Here is a 23,362-nt window from a genome sequence, read left to right on the forward strand (position 1 = left end):
TGTTCTTCCCGGGAGTGGTTGGGTGGCCTGCGCGAGGCGGGGCTTGCTGCTTCCCCCCGGCGGCTCGGCTTGTGCGCGGGCTTCCGGCGGCAGCGACCTGGCAGCTGGCGAAGGCAGGTGTCGTGTGGCCTTTGCTCCCGGCCCGACTAAGCGAGCACTGCCGCCCTCCAGGACCACGGCTCAGCCTTGGTTAACGGTTAACCCGCTGGCGCACGGTTCCGCCGGGTTTGAGCATAGCCTCCTGAGCTTGTTCGCACTGAGAATCTAGGCCTAACCCCGGAACTGCCGCCTCATGGGGGCTGGGGAAGCGTTTTTTTTTTTTTTTTTTTTCCTACAAACAAACTTTACTATCAAAGTATAAAAAATGATCCGGGGTTTCTGCAGCCCGGAGAATCCACAGCATCTGAATAGCCACGGCCAGACTTTTCTTTGAGGCTCCTGGGTCTCTGAGCACAGGTTCCTGGTGATGAAAACATGCTGTGCTACTGACCAAAAAGTTAGTTGTTAAGAAACCACCCAAAGGAGCCTCAGAAGAAAGTCCTGATGATCTGCTTCTGAAAGGTCACAGCCTTTGAAAACCCTATGGAGCACACCTCTACTCTGACACACATGGGTTGCCATGAGTGTGACTGGAAAACAACTAGTTTCGTTTGAGCACCGCTTAGTATAAGAACTGCAGACCTCTTTACTAAACTGTTAAGTACAGCTTGAAGTCACTGATTCCTACACTCAAAGCTGGAAGGACCTTAGAGATGACAGCTAACGTTATTTGAGCATTTCCCATGATCAGGCCTGACTAAATATTTGACGTGTATTAAAGCATTTATATTAAATCATTTATTCCTCACCCTGTAATATGTGGCAGGTGCTAATATTACAAAAGCCTTTCTTATGGAGGAGGAAACTGCTGGCGCAGGGAGATTGTGCATCTTGCCCCACAGTAAGACACAGAGCTGGGATTCCAACCCAGATCTCTAATATCATGGAGGAAGATAGTGAATTCCAGGGTGGCTACTTGCAGTGCAGTGAATTACTTAATGTGACCCTTCTAGCCATAGTCTTTGTAACTCCCACCAAATGACTGAGTGGAACTATGCAAATGAGGCGCTTGTGGCCACAAGGGGAGTGGATAGCTTGCTAATAATGTAAATAAGGTTCATGGCACCCTTGTGGGTGTGGGACCATGCAAATAAGGTGTATGGAACCCTAATGAGGGGATTAGTCAGTTTCACCATCCTGCTAGGCTTAAAATGAGCCATCCCAGAGGTGGGAATAGGAGACCTCGTGACCACCAAGAAGAAGAGACAGGAGCAGAGTGTGTCCTTTGGACCCAGGGTCCCTGTGCTGAGAACCTCCTCGACCCAGGAGACAGAGAGAGAGCTGTAACACCCAAGACAGCGAGCAGCAGTGGCAGAGAAACGGCAGCAGCAGACAACCCCATGTGTGTCAGAGTAGAAGTGTGCTCCACAGAATTTTCAATGGCTGATTTTTCAGACATAAATTGCCAGGCCTTTCTTCTGAGGCACCTCTGGGTGGACTTGAACTGTCAGACTTTGGGTTAGCAGCCGAGCATGTTAACTGTTTGCACCAGCCAGGGACTCCATAGACATAGAAGGGGGAGCAAACGTGGTAGGATATCGTCAGCCGGGGAGTACGGAAAGAGGAGATGGGGGTTCTTTGTGATGTTCTGGAAATTTTTCTATAAGTTTGAAATTTTTTCAAAATAAGTTATTTAAAAAAAATTTTTAAAGAAACAAAAATATGTTCAGAGCATGGATTTTACTACACAGGATGCAAAGAATAGCTCTGGATTTATCTCAGGACTTTAAAACTGTTGACACGTTTTAGGAAGCTGTTTTTAACCTCAGATTCGCACCATAACATGATAATAAAGTGAGCGGTGCTCCGCTAGGTGCCCAGAAAACAGCATCCGTCCTAGCTTCTCCTTGGCTTTTTTCCATGTGTTCCTCTTCTCCTTGTCTCCTCCCTTCCTCCCTCCACCCCCTCCCACACGTGCAGCTGAAATGAAAGGCCTCTGAGGGATTCTTGCTTCCCCTTCCCCAGGGAAATCCAGACTTTATCGCAAGTTTTGCCAGTAAATTCTAGTAAACGTTTGGCCATACGCAGACTCCCCTTTTATACCCCGTGCTACCCAGTCAAAGCCCAGATTCCTTTGAAAACTGAAGAATTTTGCCAGAAGTGCGTGCTGTTTGTTTTCCTTGGGCTTAAAAAAGCCCTGGCCCAGCCAGCTCACCTATTTCTGCATCACTGTTTGCCTCTAAGCGCTGTCATCATTTCCCCTCATCTTCGTCTTTTATCCAATGTGAAACATCATCTGGGAACCCCTAGGCGGTGGGGGGTCACAGACATGATGTCAGGGAGGAAGTGCTGCCCAGAAGGACTGGTTTGTTCAGGACATCGTCACTGGGATGTTCATTGTCGTGCTCGGGAATTGATTGCATGTGGTACGTGTCCCGTTTTCCGTAAGGCGGGGCTTCCCTGACCTTGATAGACTGACTGTCAGCAGAGCCTTTACATCTACTTGTTCTTCCTCATCGTCATCGTCCAGCATGGCATTTGCCTTCTTAAATAATTCAACAGCAATTTTTGTGCCACCTCGATGAGAGATACCAAAATTTTCCAGAGTTCTCTCTGGAAGTCACACCTGTTGGTCTTGACCACGCCTGGTCCATGTTGTAGGAGGACAGATTGGTTGTTGCTCAGAATATAGCATCTCTGTCTGGGGCTTTCTAGTCTTTTTTCTTTTATTCCACAGCCTCTTAGGAAGTGGAGCTGGGGTCCGCGTTTTTATCAATAATAAGACATCTTTATCTTGAATGTTCTAAGATTGTTTTGGTATCATTCAGCACTCTCTGAAGCAGCTTGTATTAATTTATGATGCATTACACTTTTGGAGTCTTCTAGGTTCCCATGTGTGCAGTGCTTGAGGCAGCGCTTCTTGAGCTACCGCACTGAGGATTGCGTTGCTTCCTCCTGCCACTGAGTGCCCACCGCTGGCAGGGGAGGTCACCTAGGTGGGCCGGCATGCTTCCTTGCTGGCTACTGTCCCCAACCTGTTCTGGCAGCCCGGTGTCACCTGCTGTGGCTGTGGCCTAAGCGGTCACTCCACTACCCTCTTCCCATAAGGTTTTAATATAATAGGCTTTATGAGGGGTTGTTTTGTAATTGTGGGTTGTAGGTAAGAAGTTCTGGAAGAACATGGCTCAGCATTTCTCAAGCTGAAAGAACTGAATAAAAAATTCAAGCCTTGAGTAGCAATAGTGAAGGATTCAATGGGGAAAGTATTAAACGACACAGAAAAGATCAAAAGAAGATGGTTGTCTAATTCTGACATTTTATTGTTAATCTTCTGGATTTCTGATTGCTGTCTTTCTATGGATTCTTGCAGCCTGTTAAACTTGTCATTATGCTCTTCTCTAATCTTTTTAATTTCCTCTATTGCATGTTCTCCGTTTTGCTTAATTTCCTTCCTAATCTCTTGAAGAGTTCTGTATATTAATCTTTTGTATTCTGCCTCTGGTAATTCCAAGAAGTTTTCCTCCTCTGGAAAATTTCTAGATTCTTTATTTTGGGAGCTTGCTGAAGCCATCATGGACTGCCTCTTTATATGATTTGATATTGACTGTTGTCTCCAAGCCATCAATAAGTTATTATATTTGTTTATTTTATGTTTGCTTACTGTGTCCTAGCTTCTTGTTTTGTTTTGATATGCCCAAATAGGCTGCTCGTGTGAGCTGGTTTGATTATTGCACCTTTGAAGCTCTAATGTCCTGTCACCAGGTGATTAGATCTCTTACTAGGTATGTGAGCTGAGGAATCTGCCCACTCCTCCTGTATGGATTCAGCTTAGGTGCCCAGGTAGATAGGCACCAAGTGTGTGGTGTAGGCTCTCACCTACAATCCTAGACAAGCATGGGTGATTGGTGTAGGCACAGGCATCTGGCTACAGCAGGGGGATACACTCTGAGCAAGGCAGGGGGCTGAGGGCCGCCCCTGAGTGTCCAGGAGGAAGGCTTGTCCCTGTTCCCTAGAGTGTGTAGGTGGGTGGGTTTTGCAGTCGGACCGTGAGCACCCAGTGCTGTTGGCCGTAAGGACTGGGAGGCACCTCTTATTCTTGGGCACCTATTGCAGGTGGCTAGATGACATGGGTGGAGCCACCAGTCCTCAGGCGCCTGATGTGGGTAGGTCAAGACCCTGCTTAATGGGCGGAGCAGTGTCAAATGCCATGAACCTGCCACTTCACAGCTGAAACAGTTGAAGTTAGACTTCAGGTATATACACTGTTGTACTGTGGTAATGAGGGCCTATGCTGTTGAAATGGGCCCACACAAGTCTATGTAGGGGAAAAGGCACTGAAAGTCCATGGATCCTTTATGCTTGTGCCTAGGCAAAGGAGCTGTGCCTACCCTGAGTTCCTGGCTTAGGGGAGCCGGCAGTTTATTTCTTCCTGTTTGTTAATTTGTTCACTCTCCAAGGCCAGGAGAATAGCTCAGGGCATATGACGTATCCTACTTCCAGCCCAGAGGACTCGGCAGTTGCTGAAGCTGGTCCAAGACCCAGTGAAGAGCAGGGAGTGGGGAGGTAAATGGGAGAGAGGTCTTTCCCTAAGGGGGGTGTTTTTGATCCATGCGGTAGGCCAGATGCAAGTACTTATCTTTCGGCAATCAAGGGCTGCTTCTCACTGGTTCTGGGTGGCCGCGTAGACAGACTGTCTGCCGCTGGGTCTCTCCTGATGCGGAATACGTCTTCCGAGCACCACTGCTTGCCTGCCTCGCTACTCACCCATGAGCTGATCAGGCCTGTAGGGCTCAGGCTCTCACGGGGTCAGGTCTGGCAACTCCTTGGTGCTTCCGAACTGTCTCTCTCTCCCTCTGCCACTCAGTCCAGTTCCTCAACTTTGCCTTTGATGTTCAGGGCTCCTCGATTGTCGTATATAATCGATTCACTCGTTTTTTTGGATCTTTGTTGTAAAAGGGTCCACCGGAAGCATCTGACTAGTCTTCCATCTCTTGGCCCCACTTCATCAAAAGAAGATCTAAGGAATACACAGAGTCATTATACCAAAAAGAATTGGTTGATGTTCAACCATTTCAAGAGGTAGCATATGATCAGGAGCCGATGGTACTGAAGGAAGAAGTCCAAGCTGCGCTGAAAGCATTGGCGAGAACCAAAGCTCCAGGTATTGACGGAATATCAATTGAGATGCTTCAACAAATGGAAGCAGTGTTGGAAGTGCTCAGCCGTCTATGCCAAGAAATTTGGACGACAGCTACCTAGCCAACTGACTGGAAGAGATCCATATTTGTGCCTATTCCCAAGAAAGGCAATCCAACCAAATGTGGAAATTATCGAACAATATCATTAATATCACACGCAAGTAAAATTTTGCTGAAGATCATTCAAAAGTGGCTGCAGCAGTATGTCAACAGGCAACTGCCAGAAATTGAGGCCAGATTCAGAAGAGGATGGGGAACCAGGGATATCATTGCTGATGTCAGATGGATCCTGGCTGAAAGCAGATAATACCAGAAAGATGTTTATCTGTGTTTTATTGACTATGCTAAGGCATTCGACTGTGTGGATCATAACACATTATGGATACCATTACGAAGAATGGGAATTCCAGAGGACTTAATTGTGCTCATGAGGAACCTATACATAGATCAAGAGACAGTTGTTCGGACAGAACAAGGGATACTGCATGGTTTAAAGTCAGGAAAGGTGTGCATCAGGGTTGCATTCTTTCACCATATCTATTCAATCTATATGCTGAGCAAATAATGCGAGAAGCTGGACTATATGAAGAATGGGGCATCAGGATTGGAGGAAGACTCATTAACAACCTGCATTATGCAGATGACACAACCTTGCTTGCTGAAAGTGAAGAGGACTTGAAGCACTTACTGATGAAGATCAAAGACCACAGTCTTCAGTATGGATTACACCTCAACATAAAGAAAACAAAAATCCTCACAACTGGACTAATAAGCAACATCATGATAAATGGAGAAAAGATTGAAGATGTCAAGGATTTCACTTTACTTGGATCCACAATCAACACACATGGAAGCAGCAGTCAAGAAATCAAAAGACACATTGCATTGGGCAAATCGGCTGCAGCAAAAGACCTCTTTGAAGTGTTGAAAAGCAAAGATATCACCTTGAAGACTAAGGTGTGCCTGACCAAAGCCGTGGTATTTTCAATTGCATCATATGCCTGCGAAAGGTGAACAATGAATAAGGAAGACCAAAGAAGAATTGATGCCTTTGAATTGTGGTGTTGGCAAAGAACATTGAATATACCATGGACTGCCAAAAGAACGAACAAATCCATCTTGGAAGAAGTACAACCAGAACGCTCCTTAGAAGCAAGGATGGTGAGACTACATCTTACATACTTTGGACACGTTGTCAGAAGGGATCAGTCCCTGGAGAAGGACATCATGGTTGGTAAAGTACAGGGTCAGCGAAAAAGAGGAAGTCCCTCAATGAGATGGATTGACACAGTGGCTGCAACAGTGAGCTCAAGCACAACGATGATTGTGAGCATGGCACAGGGCCAGGCACTGTTTCGTTCTCTGGTGCATAGGGTCGCGATGAGGCAGAACCGACTCCACAGCATCTAGCAACAACAACAACAACAAGTTCTGGACTGCCTGTATAGACTACGATGTTTGCACAATGTCCAAATTATATAATGTCCTATTTCACGGAACGTATAGTGGATGTTAAGTGATGCATAACTGTAGTTTACTTGCAGGCTTCATATTTTTATTAAGCCATGGATGCGACCTAGGTGGAATGTTAGGATTTATGTATCCATATTTACCTAATTAGACTCATAAGATCTAGGTTTGAATTTTGAGTCTGCTTCTTTGTGAGTTTGGGCAAGATTTTTTAATCTCCTTGAGCCTTTGTTTCCTCATCTGGAAAACAGGCATAATACCTGCCCCTTGGTGATTTTGTGAACCTTAATGAGCTCATATATGCAAAGTGCTCAAGGAGAAGGTGCTCACTGAAGGATAGCTAGTTTTATTGTCTTCCAAAGAAATACAAAACTACTAGCAAAGGTATTTCTCTTTCTTCCCTGAAGCTACAAGCAAGGGTGTCACCCTGTAGCTGTTGTTGTAGCTGCCTTCCAGTCAGTTCTGACTCATAGCAACCCTAGGTGCAATAGAATGAAACACTGCCCGGTCCGGCGCCATCCTCACAATCATTGCTGTGCTCGAGAGCTCATCATTGCAGCCACTGTGTCAGTCTATCTCATTGAGGGTCTTCTTCTGTTTCGCTGACCCTCTACTTTACCAAGCATGATGTCCTTCTCCAGCGACTGGTCCCTCCTGATAACATGTCCAAAGTATATGAGACAAAGCACTCCCATACTAGTCATTCTGATAATGTGCAGGTCAAGTCCCCAGATGTAGCAGAAGCACCTTAGTCAGTGCTCATGAGTTGTAACAAGTAAGTATCTTTAATTCTCCCACTTTGATCATGTCTCCTTTGTCGCCAATGTCTGATGGAAATGTAATTGAGTAAAAATAGATTTTTAAAATTCATCCTAATGTATTTACTATGTCTGAAAGATATCTAATAGAGACTGAGAATCCATTTAGCTACTCTGTCTTTTTATATAAAGTTAGCACTGTTAGAGACCTAACTTTATGAAGAAGGGGGAAATTCTTGAAGAGAATTATGGAACAAAGCGGCTGTGTTTCTCAGAAGGGTATTTTCTTCATCTAGTCCTCAAACTGGGTGAGTCATTTAATTTTTCACTTTCTTTTATTATGCTATGATTCTACTGTTTTAACGTAGACTCACAATAGAGGAAATGTGTGGGAGTATGAATAGTGTATCATAGGTACAGTAATTTAGATGAATAATACCATGGACTCTCTTACTATTGTCTGAATGGACCATGATATTCACAATATTTAATTAGGAATAATATGAGTGTTAACTATAAATAGTCACCAGACATCATGAATAAATAGTACTATTTATGATGCATAGAGGGAACAATTATATGAAGGATGAGATAATACTTTCCTAAGCAAAATGCAATGGTGTAATTATAATTCTCTGAAACCTTTATCATTTAGCCTCAGCCTTCTCTGCTCGACTTATCAGCCCTTGGAAAGTTCACTACAGTTTTTCTTGGTTGGAGGCAAAGACTGTATGGCTGAAGAGACTGAAGTTTGAGAGAGGACTCTATTTGAGAATCGGGAGAACTTAATTTTAATGTTAATCCACATCTCACTTATTATTGTTACCTGCTTGATACTAGTGTTTCTTTTATAGTTTTTGCCTGGGATAAAAGTAAGAGAACTATTCTCTTACTTCCTCTAGTGCCAGGTTTTGAAGTGGACTGTACAGAATTCTCAGTTCATTCATGATCTATGCACAGGCACAGTCTCTGGGGATAGAAAGTGTCATTTTGTCCTCTTTTTCTTGGGATTTGGGTCATTTGTTACATAAATATAAAATAGGATACAATTAAATATTGAAAGTAATTTTAAACATAAGAATTAAATATAATGTTTTGAGAAGTATATTTGTGTTTCTTGTCCTCCTTGCTTTTCTTGGTAGATTTATATATATGTATATATATAAATGTATAGATATGTATAGATGTGTTCATGAATGTATTGTTTTGCCTGTTTTGCACTTGACAAAAATGTAAGCATACTCAATTCTTTTTTTTTTTTGTTATTTAAAGTTACCATTTTTGAAATTAATCCAACTTGATGTGGCTGTACATTTTTCATTGCTATGAAGCATTTCATTGAACTAACATATACAGATTATCCATTCTACTCTTGGGTGTTTGAATTGTTTCTAGTCTTTTGCTGTTATAACCACTCCTGTGCACGTGTCCTGGTGTACCCGTGCACACTTCTGTATGGACTATACCTAAATTGGGATGGTTGGGTCATGAATATGTTCAACTTTGCTAGGTAATGCCAAACTGTGGTAGCACTAACATGTCATCACTAGCAGTTGTTCTTCATCCTCGCCAATACTTGGTATAATTTTTTTGCCAGTTTAGTAGGTGGAAAATAGTATCCCATTTGTGGCTTTACTTCGCATTTTCCTACTAATACAGTTAAGCGTCTTTACATGTGATTATTGGCTATCCAGATTTCCTCATCTTTTGTTTGTTGTCATGTCTTTTGCCCATTTTTCTATAGTTATTTGGCATTTTCGTATTGATCTATAGATAGGTAGATAGCTGCTGTTGAGTAGACTGACTTACAGTGACCTTATGTACAACAGAAAGAAATGTTGCCCAGTTCTGGATCATCCTCATGATTGCCAGCATGTTAGAGTCCATTGTTGTGGTTGTTGTGGCAATCCATCTCACTGAGGGTCTCCCTCACTGGCCCTCTACTTCACCAAACATGGTGGATGACCTCCTTCAGTGACTGACCTCCTTCAATGATTGATCCCCCCTGAGGATGTGCCCAAAGCAAGCAAGTCGTCTGGACAATATTCTGCTGTGTTCCATAAGGTTTTCATTGGCTAATTTTTAGAAGTAGATCGCCAGGCCTTTCTTCCTAGTCTGCCTTAGTATGGAAGCTCTGTTAAAACCTGTCCACCATGGGTGACCCTGCTGATATTTGACACATTGGTGGCATAGCTTCCAACGTCATAGCAATATGCAAGCCACCACAGTACAACAAACTGACAGATGGGGGGTGGTATTGATCTTTAGGAATTATTTTTATATTCTAGATATTTAAGGTTCGTCATTTATATGTGTTGCAAATTCCACATTTCTTTCCTTTTTCTCCAGCCTATTTCCTCCTCTTTCTGTTCACTTGTCTGTTTACATTCTTATCATATTGCCCCTCTGTCTATGCTGGTACAAAGTAAGATAGAGCCTGTATGTCCAACATTGTGGAGGTAAATACTACCACTTGAGCAGTTTTGTACAACCAGAAGACTTTAGAAAGGCAGTATCCCAGCCTCCCATCAGCCATGGCTAACCCAGAAAAACATGGCCATGGTCTTCTTTCCAAGTAACCAGGTTAGTTAGAGCAAGAGTTAACAGTGCAAACTTCGGAGTACAAATTGACATTCCTATAACTTCCTATGCTTGATTTGCATAATCTTTTCCTTTATACATTGAATTCAAAGCCTCTTCCTATCAACTCAACACACTCTCTCTTTCTCTCCCACCCCCACCCCCACCCCCCACACACACCTGTCTACCTACACCTCAGTTTTGGAGCCCTGGCTTATACATGGTATCTATCTTCTATATGGTTCTAAACTACACCCCTCTCAAAATAAACCAAACTGTTGCTGTCAAGTCAATTTCAACTCATGGTGACCCCATGTGTGCAGAGTGGAGCTGCTCCATAAGGCAGTGACCAATTACATAACCTTGAAAATACAACCTTGAAAGCAGATCGCCAGGCCTTTCTTTCTGAGGTGCCTCTTGGTGGTTTTGAACCACTAACCTTTTGGTTAGTAGTCAAACTCTTAACCATTAGTTCCACCCCTCTCAAAGTAGTGGCCTATAAATTCCTTTTTTCTAAAGCTCACTCCTAATGCACTCAGAAGTTTTATTTCTGAATAATAATTTCTCTGTTTTATAAACTTTGTAGATGAGCCATGCTCTTTTCCTCCTAACATTTTAAAACTTCTAACCGATCATACAGGATTAAATAAATATTTAGAGAAGCCATCAGGAAAATTCCCTCCAGAAGGCCACTGGCATGGCCATGTAACAAATTTTCCCTCTTGTTGGGAACACAATGGATCCATAGTTTGTAACCATTCTAAGCTAGGTACATCAAGGTCCAAGTGTGCCTTTTAAAGAAATTGGGTGTGTTTTTATATATAAAATGATAACCTAAGACTTGAGTGAAATTAAAATGGCAGGTTCTTGTTGATTAAGGAAAGGTACATTGTCATCCTGTATAACTTCCTATGAAATATGACAATATTACTATATTTAAAGAGGATGTGGATTGTGAAGATTCATTCCCCTAAAATTAGAATACTTACTTGAAGTTGACATGTGATTTGTAATTTTCTTAAATACCTTAAATTATAGACAAGTAATTCAGGTCTCTGGAGCCCTGGTGGTGCAACAGTTAAGTACTTGGCTGCTAACCAAAAGGTTGGCAGTTTTAACCCATTTAGCAGCTCCATGGGAGAAAGACCTAGCGATCCACTCCTGTAAAGGTTACAGCTTAGAAAACCCTGTGGGGTACTTCTACTCTGTTACATGGGGTCTCTATAAGTCGAAATTGACTCAACAGCACCTAACAACAAAAGCAAAGTCCCTGGGTGGCACAAACGGTTTGTGCTTGACTACTAACTTAAAGGTTGGTGGTTCAAACCCAACAAGCCATGCTGCGGAAGAAGGTCTTGGCCATCTGCTTGCGTAGAGGTTACAGACAAAAAAACATTATGAAGCAATTCTACTCTGTAACATATGGGGTTGGTATGAGTTGAAATTGACTGGAGGGCAATAATTTTTTTTAATATGAATTTAATATCCTGAGCATTCGATACCAAACCTCCTAATGTTTAACAGTAGCTAGGTCTGTACAACTGACATGAGCCATCACTTTCATTCACTTCCTTTCCTTTTCCATACGGCAGGGCTTACATAAGGTGGGGCTGAATACCTCAAGTTATCTGGACCTTTTTATAGTTCCCCACTCTGATTAAAGAAATCCATAAAATAATGTAATTTTATTAAAACGGCACTGAGAAATGAAAAATGTTTAGAACTGAAAAAATGAAAAAGTAAAACCTGGAAGAATTACCTTTAAGAAAAATTGCTGTCACATTTTGTTTTAGAAGGCTTGTGATGGAAATAAATAACTACTGAGGCATGGCAAGATGACCAAATAGTTATTTTGAGTTGAAAATACACACATGCCATTTTTAAGGCTGATTGTATGCTTAACATTGAATTTTGAAGACTGCTTATTAAATGTTATACAGGGGTGTGTATGAATCATTATTTTGACTCAAGGACTAAGTCAGACCTAGGTAGAGTTGACCCTTGCACCTGTCCCTATGAATGATATTTACAGATTTCTCAGATCACCATTTAATTTCTATATTTGGGCAAAAGGATAGTAAAGAGCAGGGTAGAAGACGAACTTTAGAAAGATGGGGTAAAGAGATCAGTAATGGTTATATTCTGGATGTAAACTCTTGCTTGGACGCTAACTGGCATTTGATTTCTAGGAGAGTAGAGGTATAGGGAATAAGTGAGGTTATAAAAAGAGATAAGTACAGGGTAGTCCCAGCTCTGTATGAAACCACCAAAGTTTTTGGGACAACCAAACCTAGGAAGCCCAGGTTTTCTTCATGTATCATTCATTGCTTAATATACAGAAGTAGCTGGTATTGGAGTGGATATTACTTCTTTGCCTGCCTTTTTTGGTGGATTACTACTTATTTGCAATTTCAGGAGAATATGGGATAGAGAAGAAAGCAGTGAATTAATGTCACTTGATTAGCAACAGATTGGAACACTCTACTTGTCTTGCCTCTCTTTGGCCTGTTTCAGGCCTCTAAATGTTGATTTGCTCCAGGAATTGTCCTGGACCCTCTTCTCTATCTATACTCGCACTCCAGGTTATTCCACTGAATTCCATTAACTTGGAAAACTCCCAAATTTATCTCTCTAGTGACTCTCAACTCCAGCCTTAGATATCTAACTGCTGACTTGGTAGCTCCACTTGAATCTCTTAGGCACCTCAAACACAACATGTGCAAAATGTAGCTAGCTCTTTATTTTGCATTCCTGCGAAAATACTGTTCCTTTCTCAGACTTCCCTATCACAGTCATTGGCACAACAATCCACCTAGCTGCACAAACCTAAAACCTGGGAGCCATCCTTTTGTCTTTTTCGGCAGCTCCTTCGTTCCAGTGAATCACATTTCTGTGCCTCAGGTCCTCATGGTAAAATTAATATTAGTACCTACTTTGTAGTACTATGTTGCAAGATTAAATGAGTTAATAAATAAATATAAAGTCTTAAAGCAGTGCCTGACATGTAGTAAGCACAATATAAATGTAGCTACTGCTGTTATTATTGTTGTTATTGCTACTTTTTCTCCACCTACAGAGTCAGCCTAGTCCAAACCACCATTATGTCTCCAATGGGCCACTGCAATAGCTTTCTGATTTCTATGCTTCCACTCTTATTCTGGTACAATTCATTCTCCACACAGCCAGGGTGACCTTTAAAAACAAACTGTGTCACACTTCCCTGCCTTATGCCTCTCAATGCCTTCCATTTCTCTTAGAATAAAATCTACACACAGCACTGCACAACCTGGCTCCTGCCTACCTTGCCAGCCTCATCTCCTGCCACTCCCCATGCTCATTATGCTCCAGTCTCTTTTCTGTTCCTCAGATTAACAAGCCTTTTCTTCAGGTTTTTGTATCTGCTGTTCCTTCAGCCTAAAATTCTCTTTTCCCCCAGCTCTTACCCTGTCTAGTTCACTTGCATTTTTTGGGGGGTTTCAGCTCAACTGTCATCTTCCCAGCCCACTCTTTGCAAAATGGCCTCTCTCTGTTACTCTTTCTCCTATTACCCAGTTTATTCCATGACTCTTAACATACTATGTAATTATTTATGTACTTGTTTTCTTATCTATTTTATCAACTAAAATCTCTGTGAGAGCAGAGACCTTACCTGTCGTATCTCTTGAAGCGCCAGGGAGTAAGTGGATATTCAGAAAATATTTATCAAATGAATGATTAACTAATGAGGAAGGAGAACTCTGCAGAAAGAGAATATGGAGATCCATTGTTGAAAGTTTTTAATTTATAATTCCGCTGTGCTGAAGATTATTCTCTATAGCTTTTGCTTGGTAATTTTGTCTGTTTGCTCTCTTCAAATACCTGTTGTTTTTGTTGTATGCCATCAAGTCAGCTTCGACTCATAGTGACCCTATAGGACAGAGCAGAACGTCCCCATAGAGTTTCCGAGGCTGTAATCTTTATGGGAGCAGACTGCCATGTCTGTTCTTCCATAATCTTTATGGGAGCAGACTGCCATGTCTTTTCTTCCACAGAGCCCCTGGTTGCTTCGAACCATCGATCTTTCGGTTAGCAGCCAAGCGCTGAACCATTGTGTCACCAGAGATCCTCTTCAAACATCTGTGCCTCCCTGTCTTAGTCATCTAGTGCTGCTACAACAGAAATACCACAAGTGGATGGCTTTAACAAAGAGAAATTTATTTCTTCACAGTAAGGTAGGCTGAAAGTCCAAATTCAGGGTGTAAGCTCCAGGGGAAGGCTTTCTTGCTCTCGGCCTTCTCATCAGTGTTCCCCCAGACTAGGAGTTTCTCGGCGCAGGGACCCCGGTCCAAAGGACGTGCTCTGCTCCCGGCACTGCTTTCTTGATGGTATGAGGTCCCCCTGTCTCACTGCTCACTTCTGTCTTTTATATCTCAAGACATTGCCTCAGGATACAATCCAATCTTGTAGATTGAGTCCTGCCTCACTAACACAACTGCCGCCCATCCTCCCTCATTAACATCATAGAGGCAGGATTTACAACATATAGGAAAACCACACAGTACCAGGAATCATGGCCCAGCCAAACTGATATACACATTTTTGGGGGGACATAATTCAAACCATGATACTCCCTAAATAGACTAAGAGAAATTTGTCCATCAGTGTCCCAAATATAAAAGTTGTGATTAGATGTCACTATGAGCCTTTAATTTTCTGCCATCTGTCATAAGTCTTTAATTTTTGTCAAACAATAAAGGGATTGAAGTAGCCCTGCTTCGACAGAATGGTCTAGGTGCACACATGATCTCACCTGAATGTGCAGGCAACCTTTCTCCTGTAGAGTGAGCTCTCTGTAGAGTGAGTTTATTTTATATGTGAGGCTGGACACTGTCCAGATGGTTGAATATTCCCATTCTCCAGCATAGGGCAGAAACCACGCAGGGATATCTGATAATATAATTTTTTAGGAAATAAAAAGCAAAACCCTATGACTGGTCTGTTTGTATCTTGTTATTTTTATCTCATTGCATGCAAAGATTCAAAATATGCTCTTAAGTAGGAGAAAAAGGTCTCTTTTTTTGGTTAACCCTTTGAAAGTGATCGTCAAAACCATCACAATCTCTATCCTAAGACAGGGAGGAAAACAAATGCTTTCAGAAACTTTGGGATAATAACTCCTGTCTCTAATGAAAGGAGATTAGGAATATCGGGATAGATTTAAAATTAGGAGTGGAGAAAGAATAAATATATAGACATTCTTGGCAAGACAGGGTATATGGCTTTATTCAAAAACTATCATAAAAAAGATTAAATGCCCCCATATGGGAGACCTCAGGAAAATCCTCTACATGGGGTCCAAACTTACTATCAAAGAATCCCACCTTCTGCTGCTGAAGGCTGAAAATGATGTAGATAATAACTGGATACTGTTTAGCATTGAGGAAACCCTAGTGGCATAGTGGTTAAGAGCTACGGCTGCTACCCAAAAGGTTGGCAGTTGAATCTACCAGGCACTCCTTGGAAACCCTATGGGGCAGTTCTACTCTGTTCTATAGGGTCGCTATGAGTTGGAATCGACTCGACAGCGATGAGTTTTTTTTTTTCTAGTTTAGCATTGAATTTGATAATAAAAGGATAGTGAAACTTCAGCCTCTACGTCTTAAGAGCTCTGAAACTTCCTAATTTTGGCAGTCTGTAACTCAGTATATTGAATGATTATATCCAGTATTTATGAATATTTTATACAGCTACAGAAAAATACATTAGAGAAATCCAGACATATGATTATCTCTGTGGATTAAGTTATAGCCAAACTAATGAAGGCTACTCACAAAATTCATTTGTTGTTTTCAACTAGCATGGACCCCAACGTCTCTGTACAAAATCCTGAAAAGAAGGAACAGTCTTCTGTATGTGTTGGCAGAGAAGATGACATTAAAAAATCTGGAAGAATGACAGCTGTTGTCCATGATCGAGAAGTGGTGATTTTCTACCACAAAGGAGAATATCATGCTATGGATATTCGCTGTTACCGTAAGATTTTATTTTTCATATGTAAACCTTGTATTTATTTACTAACCACAAAACCATCAAAATATCAAATTTTCTAGTGACCCGATGTAATATTTAATTCCTTTTCAGATTCAGGGGGACCTTTACATTTGGGAGAAATAGAGGTATGTAAAATTTAAACCTATTTTCAACAAACTCAGATGTTTCCTATTATTATTATTATTTTATTCATTAAAAATAATTTATAGTTGGGTTTGAATTATATTTGAATGCTTTGAATATAATCACCAGTATTCAAGGAATTCACAGCTCTACAATGTAAAGAAAACCATTTACAAACAACCTCCCATTCATTCATACACACGCACGTTCATACACACACACATTCATACACACGCACGTTTGAGAGATCTATCTTACAGATATAATTGCACAAATGCTTAAGTGTGTGTGTGTGTGTGCGTGTGTGAATGAATGGGAGGTTTGCTGCAGCATTATTATAATGAAAAGATTAGAGGCAACCTAAATGTTTTAATAATAGGAAACTGGTTAAATAAATTATGATATAGCCACGCTATGCAATACTATCCTGCCATTAAATTAATGAAGTACACCTATATGTGCTGGTACAAAGAGATGGTAATAATATATTTTTGAGTGAAGAAAGCAAGTTGTAGAATGTTAGGTCTAATGAGACCCCTTTTTTGTAAAAATAATGTTCACTTTTTACTTTATACACGTCTACATTTTTTAAATTTACTTTAAAGTTTTTATAATGAGTACATATTACTTTTATAATGTAACACAAATGTAAATATAAAATACACATACACACACATATATAAATGAAACCACACTTTGAAGGCTTAACTGAGGAGGAATGGGGAACTGCCTTACTACCTTACATTACAAAGCTAGCTGCCTTATTTCTTGGCTTTCTGCTTTATGAAGCTGATGATTCTCTCTCTCTCTGACTGGTGTAAAGTACAAGCTTGAACTCGGCTTTCCACTCTCTCTCCACTTGATCCCTGTTTCCACACCTCCACTTCTCATGTTAAAGAACAGACATGTGTTTAAATTCATGTGAATGTTTGCTGACAGTTCTATGGGAGTACCCCGTCAGCATTCCTGCACTTCTAGTGTAGAAGAGAAACCTAAGCACCCAGTGATGATGCCATCATGGAAAAATTGCCCTCAGTTCCAGTCCATAATGAGGGCTTTCAGTCTTTGCTACTCACAGTGTGGTCCGCAGACCAGCAGCATCGGTGTGTCACCCGGGAGTTTTTTAGAAATGCAGAATCTGGGTTCCCACCCTAAACCTACTGAATCACAGTCTTCATTTTAACAAGATTCAGGTGATTAAATGCAGTTTAACATTTGAGAAGCACAGCTTTTAAGACAGTTAAAAACCTTCAAAATTGGGAGTTGGCTTATTTGGATTAGAAATTGTTCTTCAATTAATATAGACATTCATGCCTTTAGTAATCCCCCTTGAATTTAAATCTAAAGCTTACAATTCTTCCCGCAGTTAGTGAAAATTCCTTTAGAAGCACTGAAAGCCTTTTCTCCATTTCTGTCAAGGAAGTGACATTAACATCTTATAGATAATAGTGCAGCTACAGTCACATGGTACAGCTGCCAAGCAAGACATCTTCTGATAGAGCTCTAACCCACTGGGTTTCTAATCATCTGCAAAAAGGACTTGATGACTGTGCTCAGATTAGGTTCTGCCTTATGCTGAATAATTTGTAAATGGGAGGGAAAAAAAGAGAAGCTTTTTGGTAGGTTCTTTAACCTGGTTCTTCTGCAATAGGTTCTGAATATGGTATTATCATGAACATTTGGAACATCAGACTATTAATCATTTTCTTCCTCAGGATTTTGATGGCCGATCTTGTATTGTTTGCCCCTGGCATAAATACAAAATTACTCTGGCAACAGGAGAAGGACTGTATCAGTCTATAAATCCTAAAGACCCATCAGCAAAACCCAAGTGGTGTTCCAAAGGACTAAAGCAAAGGATTCATACAGTGACAGTGGACAACGGGAATATTTATGTGACTCTTTCTAAAGAAACTTTTAAATGTGACTCTGATTTTTATGCCACTGGAGACTTCAAAGTAATTCAGAGTTCATGATAAAAATATATGGCAATGAAAAAAACTGTGTATGCTTTAAAAATATTTTTAGAATAACCTTGCTTCAGTACCAAAGATGATGAATTTTTTTTCTAACATAGGCACATTACCTATCTTTAGAAGTCGTATAAACTTAAGAGGTTTAAATGCAGTTGTACTTAGTATAAGGATTATCATCAGGATCTACAGAGTACATTTTATCAAGTCCTCTAAAATGGATTGGAACCTGAAGGTTATAGTTTTATAGACTGTTTAAGTAGGGTGAAAATAATTTGAAGCATCTAAAATGAATAAAAGGTAAAAAGTAAGATCCAGCAGGAAAGATTTTAAATTATCTGGAAAGAATCCCTATTTGGTGTAACCAACTTTATTCTGGAATATTTTAAATATATTTAAAGTAAACAGAATAATGCAATGAACTCCCACGTATATATCACCCAACTTCAACAGTTTTCAGCATTCCACCATTCTTATTTCATCTATACCTTTATGCTTTCCCCACCGCCCCATTTGATTGTTATTTTTTAGTTCTTTTTTTTTTTTTTTTTTGGTAAAATTTAAACACATTGAAATTCCCAGATCTTGACTGTACAATTTTTACAATTTTGTAAAAATTTTTACAAATATGTAGCATACTTTTTAATCTTAAAAATTGCCTCCAAAAATGGAATCACTATGTATGCTGAACTTAAGAAACTTCTCAATGTGCTGGACATCAAAACCAAACAAACTTTGGTCAGTTTCTCTCCAGTGAAGGCAGACAGGCTAGAAGGAAGCCACACACAGACTGAAGGCCCCTGGATAGTGGGCCAAAGTGCTTTCAGTATATATATGAAGTTTTCAAATAAAGATTTTTTTTATTTTCAGAGAACTTTTGTGCATGTGTGTACAACTAAATGTTCCACATAAATGTTATGGAGAGAAGAGATTTAGAGTTTTGTTTTCTCCGAGTCCTTTCTGCCTAGTTCACAGACAGGGCTGACGTTCAGTTGGTCCACCATGGCTCTGCCATGCCAGTTATTTATGGCCAGCGCTATTGTGGTTGCGTGGTGCCTAGGCCCTACTAGTTGTTGAATATTTGCAATAACACTGTGGGTGCTGGTCGTGTAGTACTCATTCATCTCATCATAGAATAGGAGCTGGGGATAAGTGGGACCAGAAGGATTAGGGTGAGCAGATTATGACTACACACTGGAGGAGAGCTGTTTGTCAAGATTGGAACCTAGTCTCAAAGCATGATAGTCATTTTAGTGTGGGTTGAATTAAGGTTCCATACCTGATACTTAATCATTCTAAGGGGCCTACCTGGAATCTTTCTCTTGGGTATTGTAAAAGCAGTAAGTAAATTAGCTATGTATCATAAAGATTCTGCTTAGCCCCGTGCTATAAATTATTACATTTCCTTATCTGTCAGTGTATGGGTAGCACGAAGGCATACAGCACTTGCTACTATTTCTCAGACTATTAATGAGCCAGGCTTGAGGTTTTTATAATTACTGTTTATAGCAGCAGTTATTTAGCAGGCACAGGAGATATACCATCTCTGGGATGGGTGCATCCCAGCCTATTAGAGCAGGTGCTAATCCTCTAATGACCGACCCATTGCTGTCAAGTCAATTCCTACTCATAGGGACCCTATAGGACACAGTAGAACTGCCTTTTTTTATAGGGTTTCCAAGCACTGCCTGGCGGATTCGAACTGCCAACCTTTTAGTTAGCAGCCAAACGCTTAACAACTGCGTCACCAGGGTTCCCTCTAATGACAAGTAAGGTCTAATGTGTCCAGAATTTGAAGTGCATGAAAGAAACCAACATACCTCCTACAGGCAAAAAACATGGCCCTGGTTTGCGGGACCAATTATTTACAGAAACGTTTTTTTTAAGGACCCCATGGCAACAATGACTAATATGGATTTTATTTCTGGCCCTAAGTTTAAATTGTTTCTCTAAATGTCATGTCATGACTTGTCCTCATATATAGAAATCTTCTAATCAGATTTGCAAATAATATTTTGTTTTATAAATTTGTGACATCTATGAATTGCAAGTCCTTTCTTCATAATTTCACAGATAAGTTACAAAAGAATTGGTAGTAAATAGGGCGACTCCAACTATGCAGCCTGCAGATAGAAAATCAATGTCCATTTATTTTCTCTGAAAAAGAATATGTAACATTTCGATAAGGTGTTTACCCCAGATAAATAATTGGAAAGACACTCAAAATAGGTCTTTAATAAAAAGAAATTTATTATAAGTAGGGCCCATATTATAAACCACAGCGTGAAGTCTAACCCACCAAAAGGTGACTTTTCTCGTTCATTAAAAATGTCTTAATAGTCATATGTATATTCTACATCAAGATTCGTTTTATTTTTTCTACCATATAAACACTAGAGCAAATGACATTTTAGTAGTAGTCCCCTCCCTTTTATTAAAAGCAGAACATTCAGCATATGTAAACTAGACTCATAGCTTTGTCAGATGAAATGTGCCATCAGATAACTCTTAAGCTCTGTTCAATGATATTTACGCTCAGATTTGCTCATTCATTCATTTCAGTTGATTGGTCAAACACAGAATGTAAAACCTGAATCTTATTACTCAACTTATGAGCAGGAAGCTTGGGGCGATCTGAAATGTTGTCTGGCTTCTCCGGCAATGACCTGTAAGGTTTTGTTGTGATTTCACCTTCAGGAAACATAGGCTCAGAAAGCACAGGCTCAGAAAATGCTTTTCTAAGGTTTTCGCTCTCCTCTCTGTTTTGCCTTATGGAGTCTTCTTCTTGGAAAATTCTCTTTACCTTCTCCAGCACAGCATTAACACAGACTGCCTATATAATAAAAAATTGGTTTTGAAAAGTAAGGTTTCCTTTTAAGCTACTTCCTTTAAGTATAATAGAATGTGTTTAACATAAAATTATTAATCTACATATTCTAATAAAGAACCACTTCTATTCAGGAATCCCTGGTACATGAAAGCATCAGAAGATTGATTCCTGGTTCTAAATTTATCACACCACAATGTAGACAGAAACTTAAAATCTAGAATGTTTCAATAAAGACGTGCTTTACATCTTTTTTACCCAATTGATTGTATGTTTTACATCTTTCTTCTCTTGAATTAACGAAATGAAATATGTTCTGAGGGATGGAATTTGTCCTCAAACATGTTAATATCTGAGGATAGGCTGGTTGGTTTTAATTCCTCATTCCCCCCAGACCTTGCTTATACCTGTGTGTGCAATAGGAAGGAGATAAACATTTGGATAAGAATCTAGCAAGCTAGTAGATCACTGAATTCTAAGCAAAAGTGTGACCCACTCTCCCTAAAAAAAAGTCATTCAGTACTTTAAGGAGAATGGTATCAAAATCAAACATACAGACAAAAATAATTTTCAAAAATTGGGAATCACTAAGAACTACATCTGTTCAACTTACTTTGTAAGTTTGCTAATGGCAGTGTTAGTAAATCTTTCCTGATTATGGTGATGAGGATAATGACAATGCCAAGTATTTCAGGCAAGCAATGAGAATAATAAAATTCATGCAATATGGGATTGAAACTAGCTTACTTTACAGAAGAGATACCTGAAGGTGATATAATGGACTATAAGCACTTAAAAGGATTTTCATAAAGAAGATAATAGAAAAGGGATTGAGACCCTTAATTGAACAGCCTTTATTTTCTCCTGCCCTCCAGCTTCCTCCTTTCTTGCCTGCCTCCCTCTATAAAGTGGGGAAGCACCAGATGCTTTTGCTGACTTCCTTGCATTTAAATGTGTGACCATGTCACCCTCTTCTGGCTAATTTGATAAAATGGAACATCTGCTGGGGAGAAGGTTGGGAAGGGTTTTTGGAAAAGTCCTTTCTTCTAGATAAAAGGAGAGACTTTCTTTTGCTGCTATCCATTCCCCTCCTTCCTACTTTGTATACTGATATGCATGTGATGCTTGAGCACGGGGCAACAAGCCTAAGGACAAAAAACAACAAATGGGATAGCAGAGAAAGATGGTAAGACCCCAGGTTCTTGATGACATTGTCGATCAATGGTACAAACCTGGGACTGCCTAATTCTAGAAGTCTAAGTGAAATATTTAAATGTCTTTATTGATTAAACCACTGCTAATCAGGTATTTTGTTTCTTGCACCTGAACATATCCAAACTCAGAGACTCTCAGATCCATCACCTCTAGATGCAAACAACCTCATCCATTTACTGCAAATATGATCATTTTCTATGCCATGATGTGAAAAAAGGTTAAGAAGTCCAGTTCTATTTGACACATTTCCTCTTCTCTCACCTACAAAATTATATTTGTACCCATTCTAACTACCTCTCCTCCAGTCTCAGAAGGTGAAGAGTCTTGATCAAGGTGAGTATTCCTCTACCTTTGCTTTTTAACTTATACCCTACTATCTTTTGAGTCTGTGGGTGGTGCAAATGGTTAACATGCTGGACTGCTAACTGAAAGGTTATAGGTTTGAGTGCACACAGAGTTGCCTTGAAAGAAAGGCCTGGCAATCTACTTTTGAAAAATCAGCTATTGAAAACCCTATAGAGCACAGTTCTACTCTGACACACATGGGGGGTCACCATGAGTCAGAGTCAACTCAGCGGCAACTGGGTTTTTCTACTATCATCTCTATCAATTATTCCCTCTCTCCTTAACCTCTCACTCTTGACTGGCATTTCCCCTACGACTTCTAACATGCTTGTGTATCTCCCATCCTAAAAGGAAAAAAAAAATCCCTAGGACCTTGTTTCTTCTTGACTGCTACATACACTCTTCTTGGTCAAGCCAGAGTCATTTATGATTGCCATTCAATCATTTTCGATTCACTCCAAAATCTTATTTCTCTTCCTTATCCCACCACTCCACTGAAGTAGTTCTCAAGATGGTTAAATCTAACATCTTTACTACATGATCTAATGGCCACTTTTCAAATATTCCTGTTACTTGACCTTTTTTCTTTGTATTTGATATTTGACTGCTCACAACTTCCTAAGCCTCTATTTTCTTGACGCTTTGTCCTGATTCTCTTCCTACTTTTATGATTTTTCCTTCTTTGTCTCCTTCATGGAGTCCTTCTTTGCTCACCTTAAGTGTAGTTCTTCACCTCCCGTCTGACTTACCACTCTATTCACTCAGCACGGTTCCACTCACAGGCACTAACTTCCTATATATATA

The 23,362-nt window shown here is 40.3% G+C and overlaps 2 protein-coding genes across 2 annotated transcripts in view; one reads left to right on the plus strand and one right to left on the minus strand.

Moving 5' to 3' along the window:
- Window positions 1-12,369: 12,369 nt before the first annotated feature.
- Window positions 12,370-18,174, plus strand: RFESD (Rieske Fe-S domain containing). Its single transcript, XM_023730075.1, has 4 exons — window positions 12,370-12,695; window positions 15,882-16,057; window positions 16,166-16,200; window positions 17,914-18,174. The coding sequence occupies exons 1-4, from the start codon at window positions 12,568-12,570 to the stop codon at window positions 18,172-18,174; spliced, it is 600 nt and encodes a 199-aa protein (XP_023585843.1). The 5' UTR covers window positions 12,370-12,567.
- Window positions 18,175-20,403: 2,229 nt separating this feature from the next.
- Window positions 20,404-23,362, minus strand: part of SPATA9 (spermatogenesis associated 9) — a 31,136-nt gene continuing 28,177 nt past the window's right edge. The window contains exon 5 of the mRNA XM_004375037.3: window positions 20,404-21,004. Coding sequence (XP_004375094.1) covers window positions 20,717-21,004 — 288 coding nt within the window. The 3' untranslated portion in view covers window positions 20,404-20,716. The remainder of the gene's footprint in view (window positions 21,005-23,362) is intronic.

The sequence above is a fragment of the Trichechus manatus genome, unplaced genomic scaffold (assembly GCF_000243295.1).
Source record: "Trichechus manatus latirostris isolate Lorelei unplaced genomic scaffold, TriManLat1.0 scaffold00032, whole genome shotgun sequence".
Lineage (NCBI taxonomy): Eukaryota > Metazoa > Chordata > Mammalia > Sirenia > Trichechidae > Trichechus > Trichechus manatus.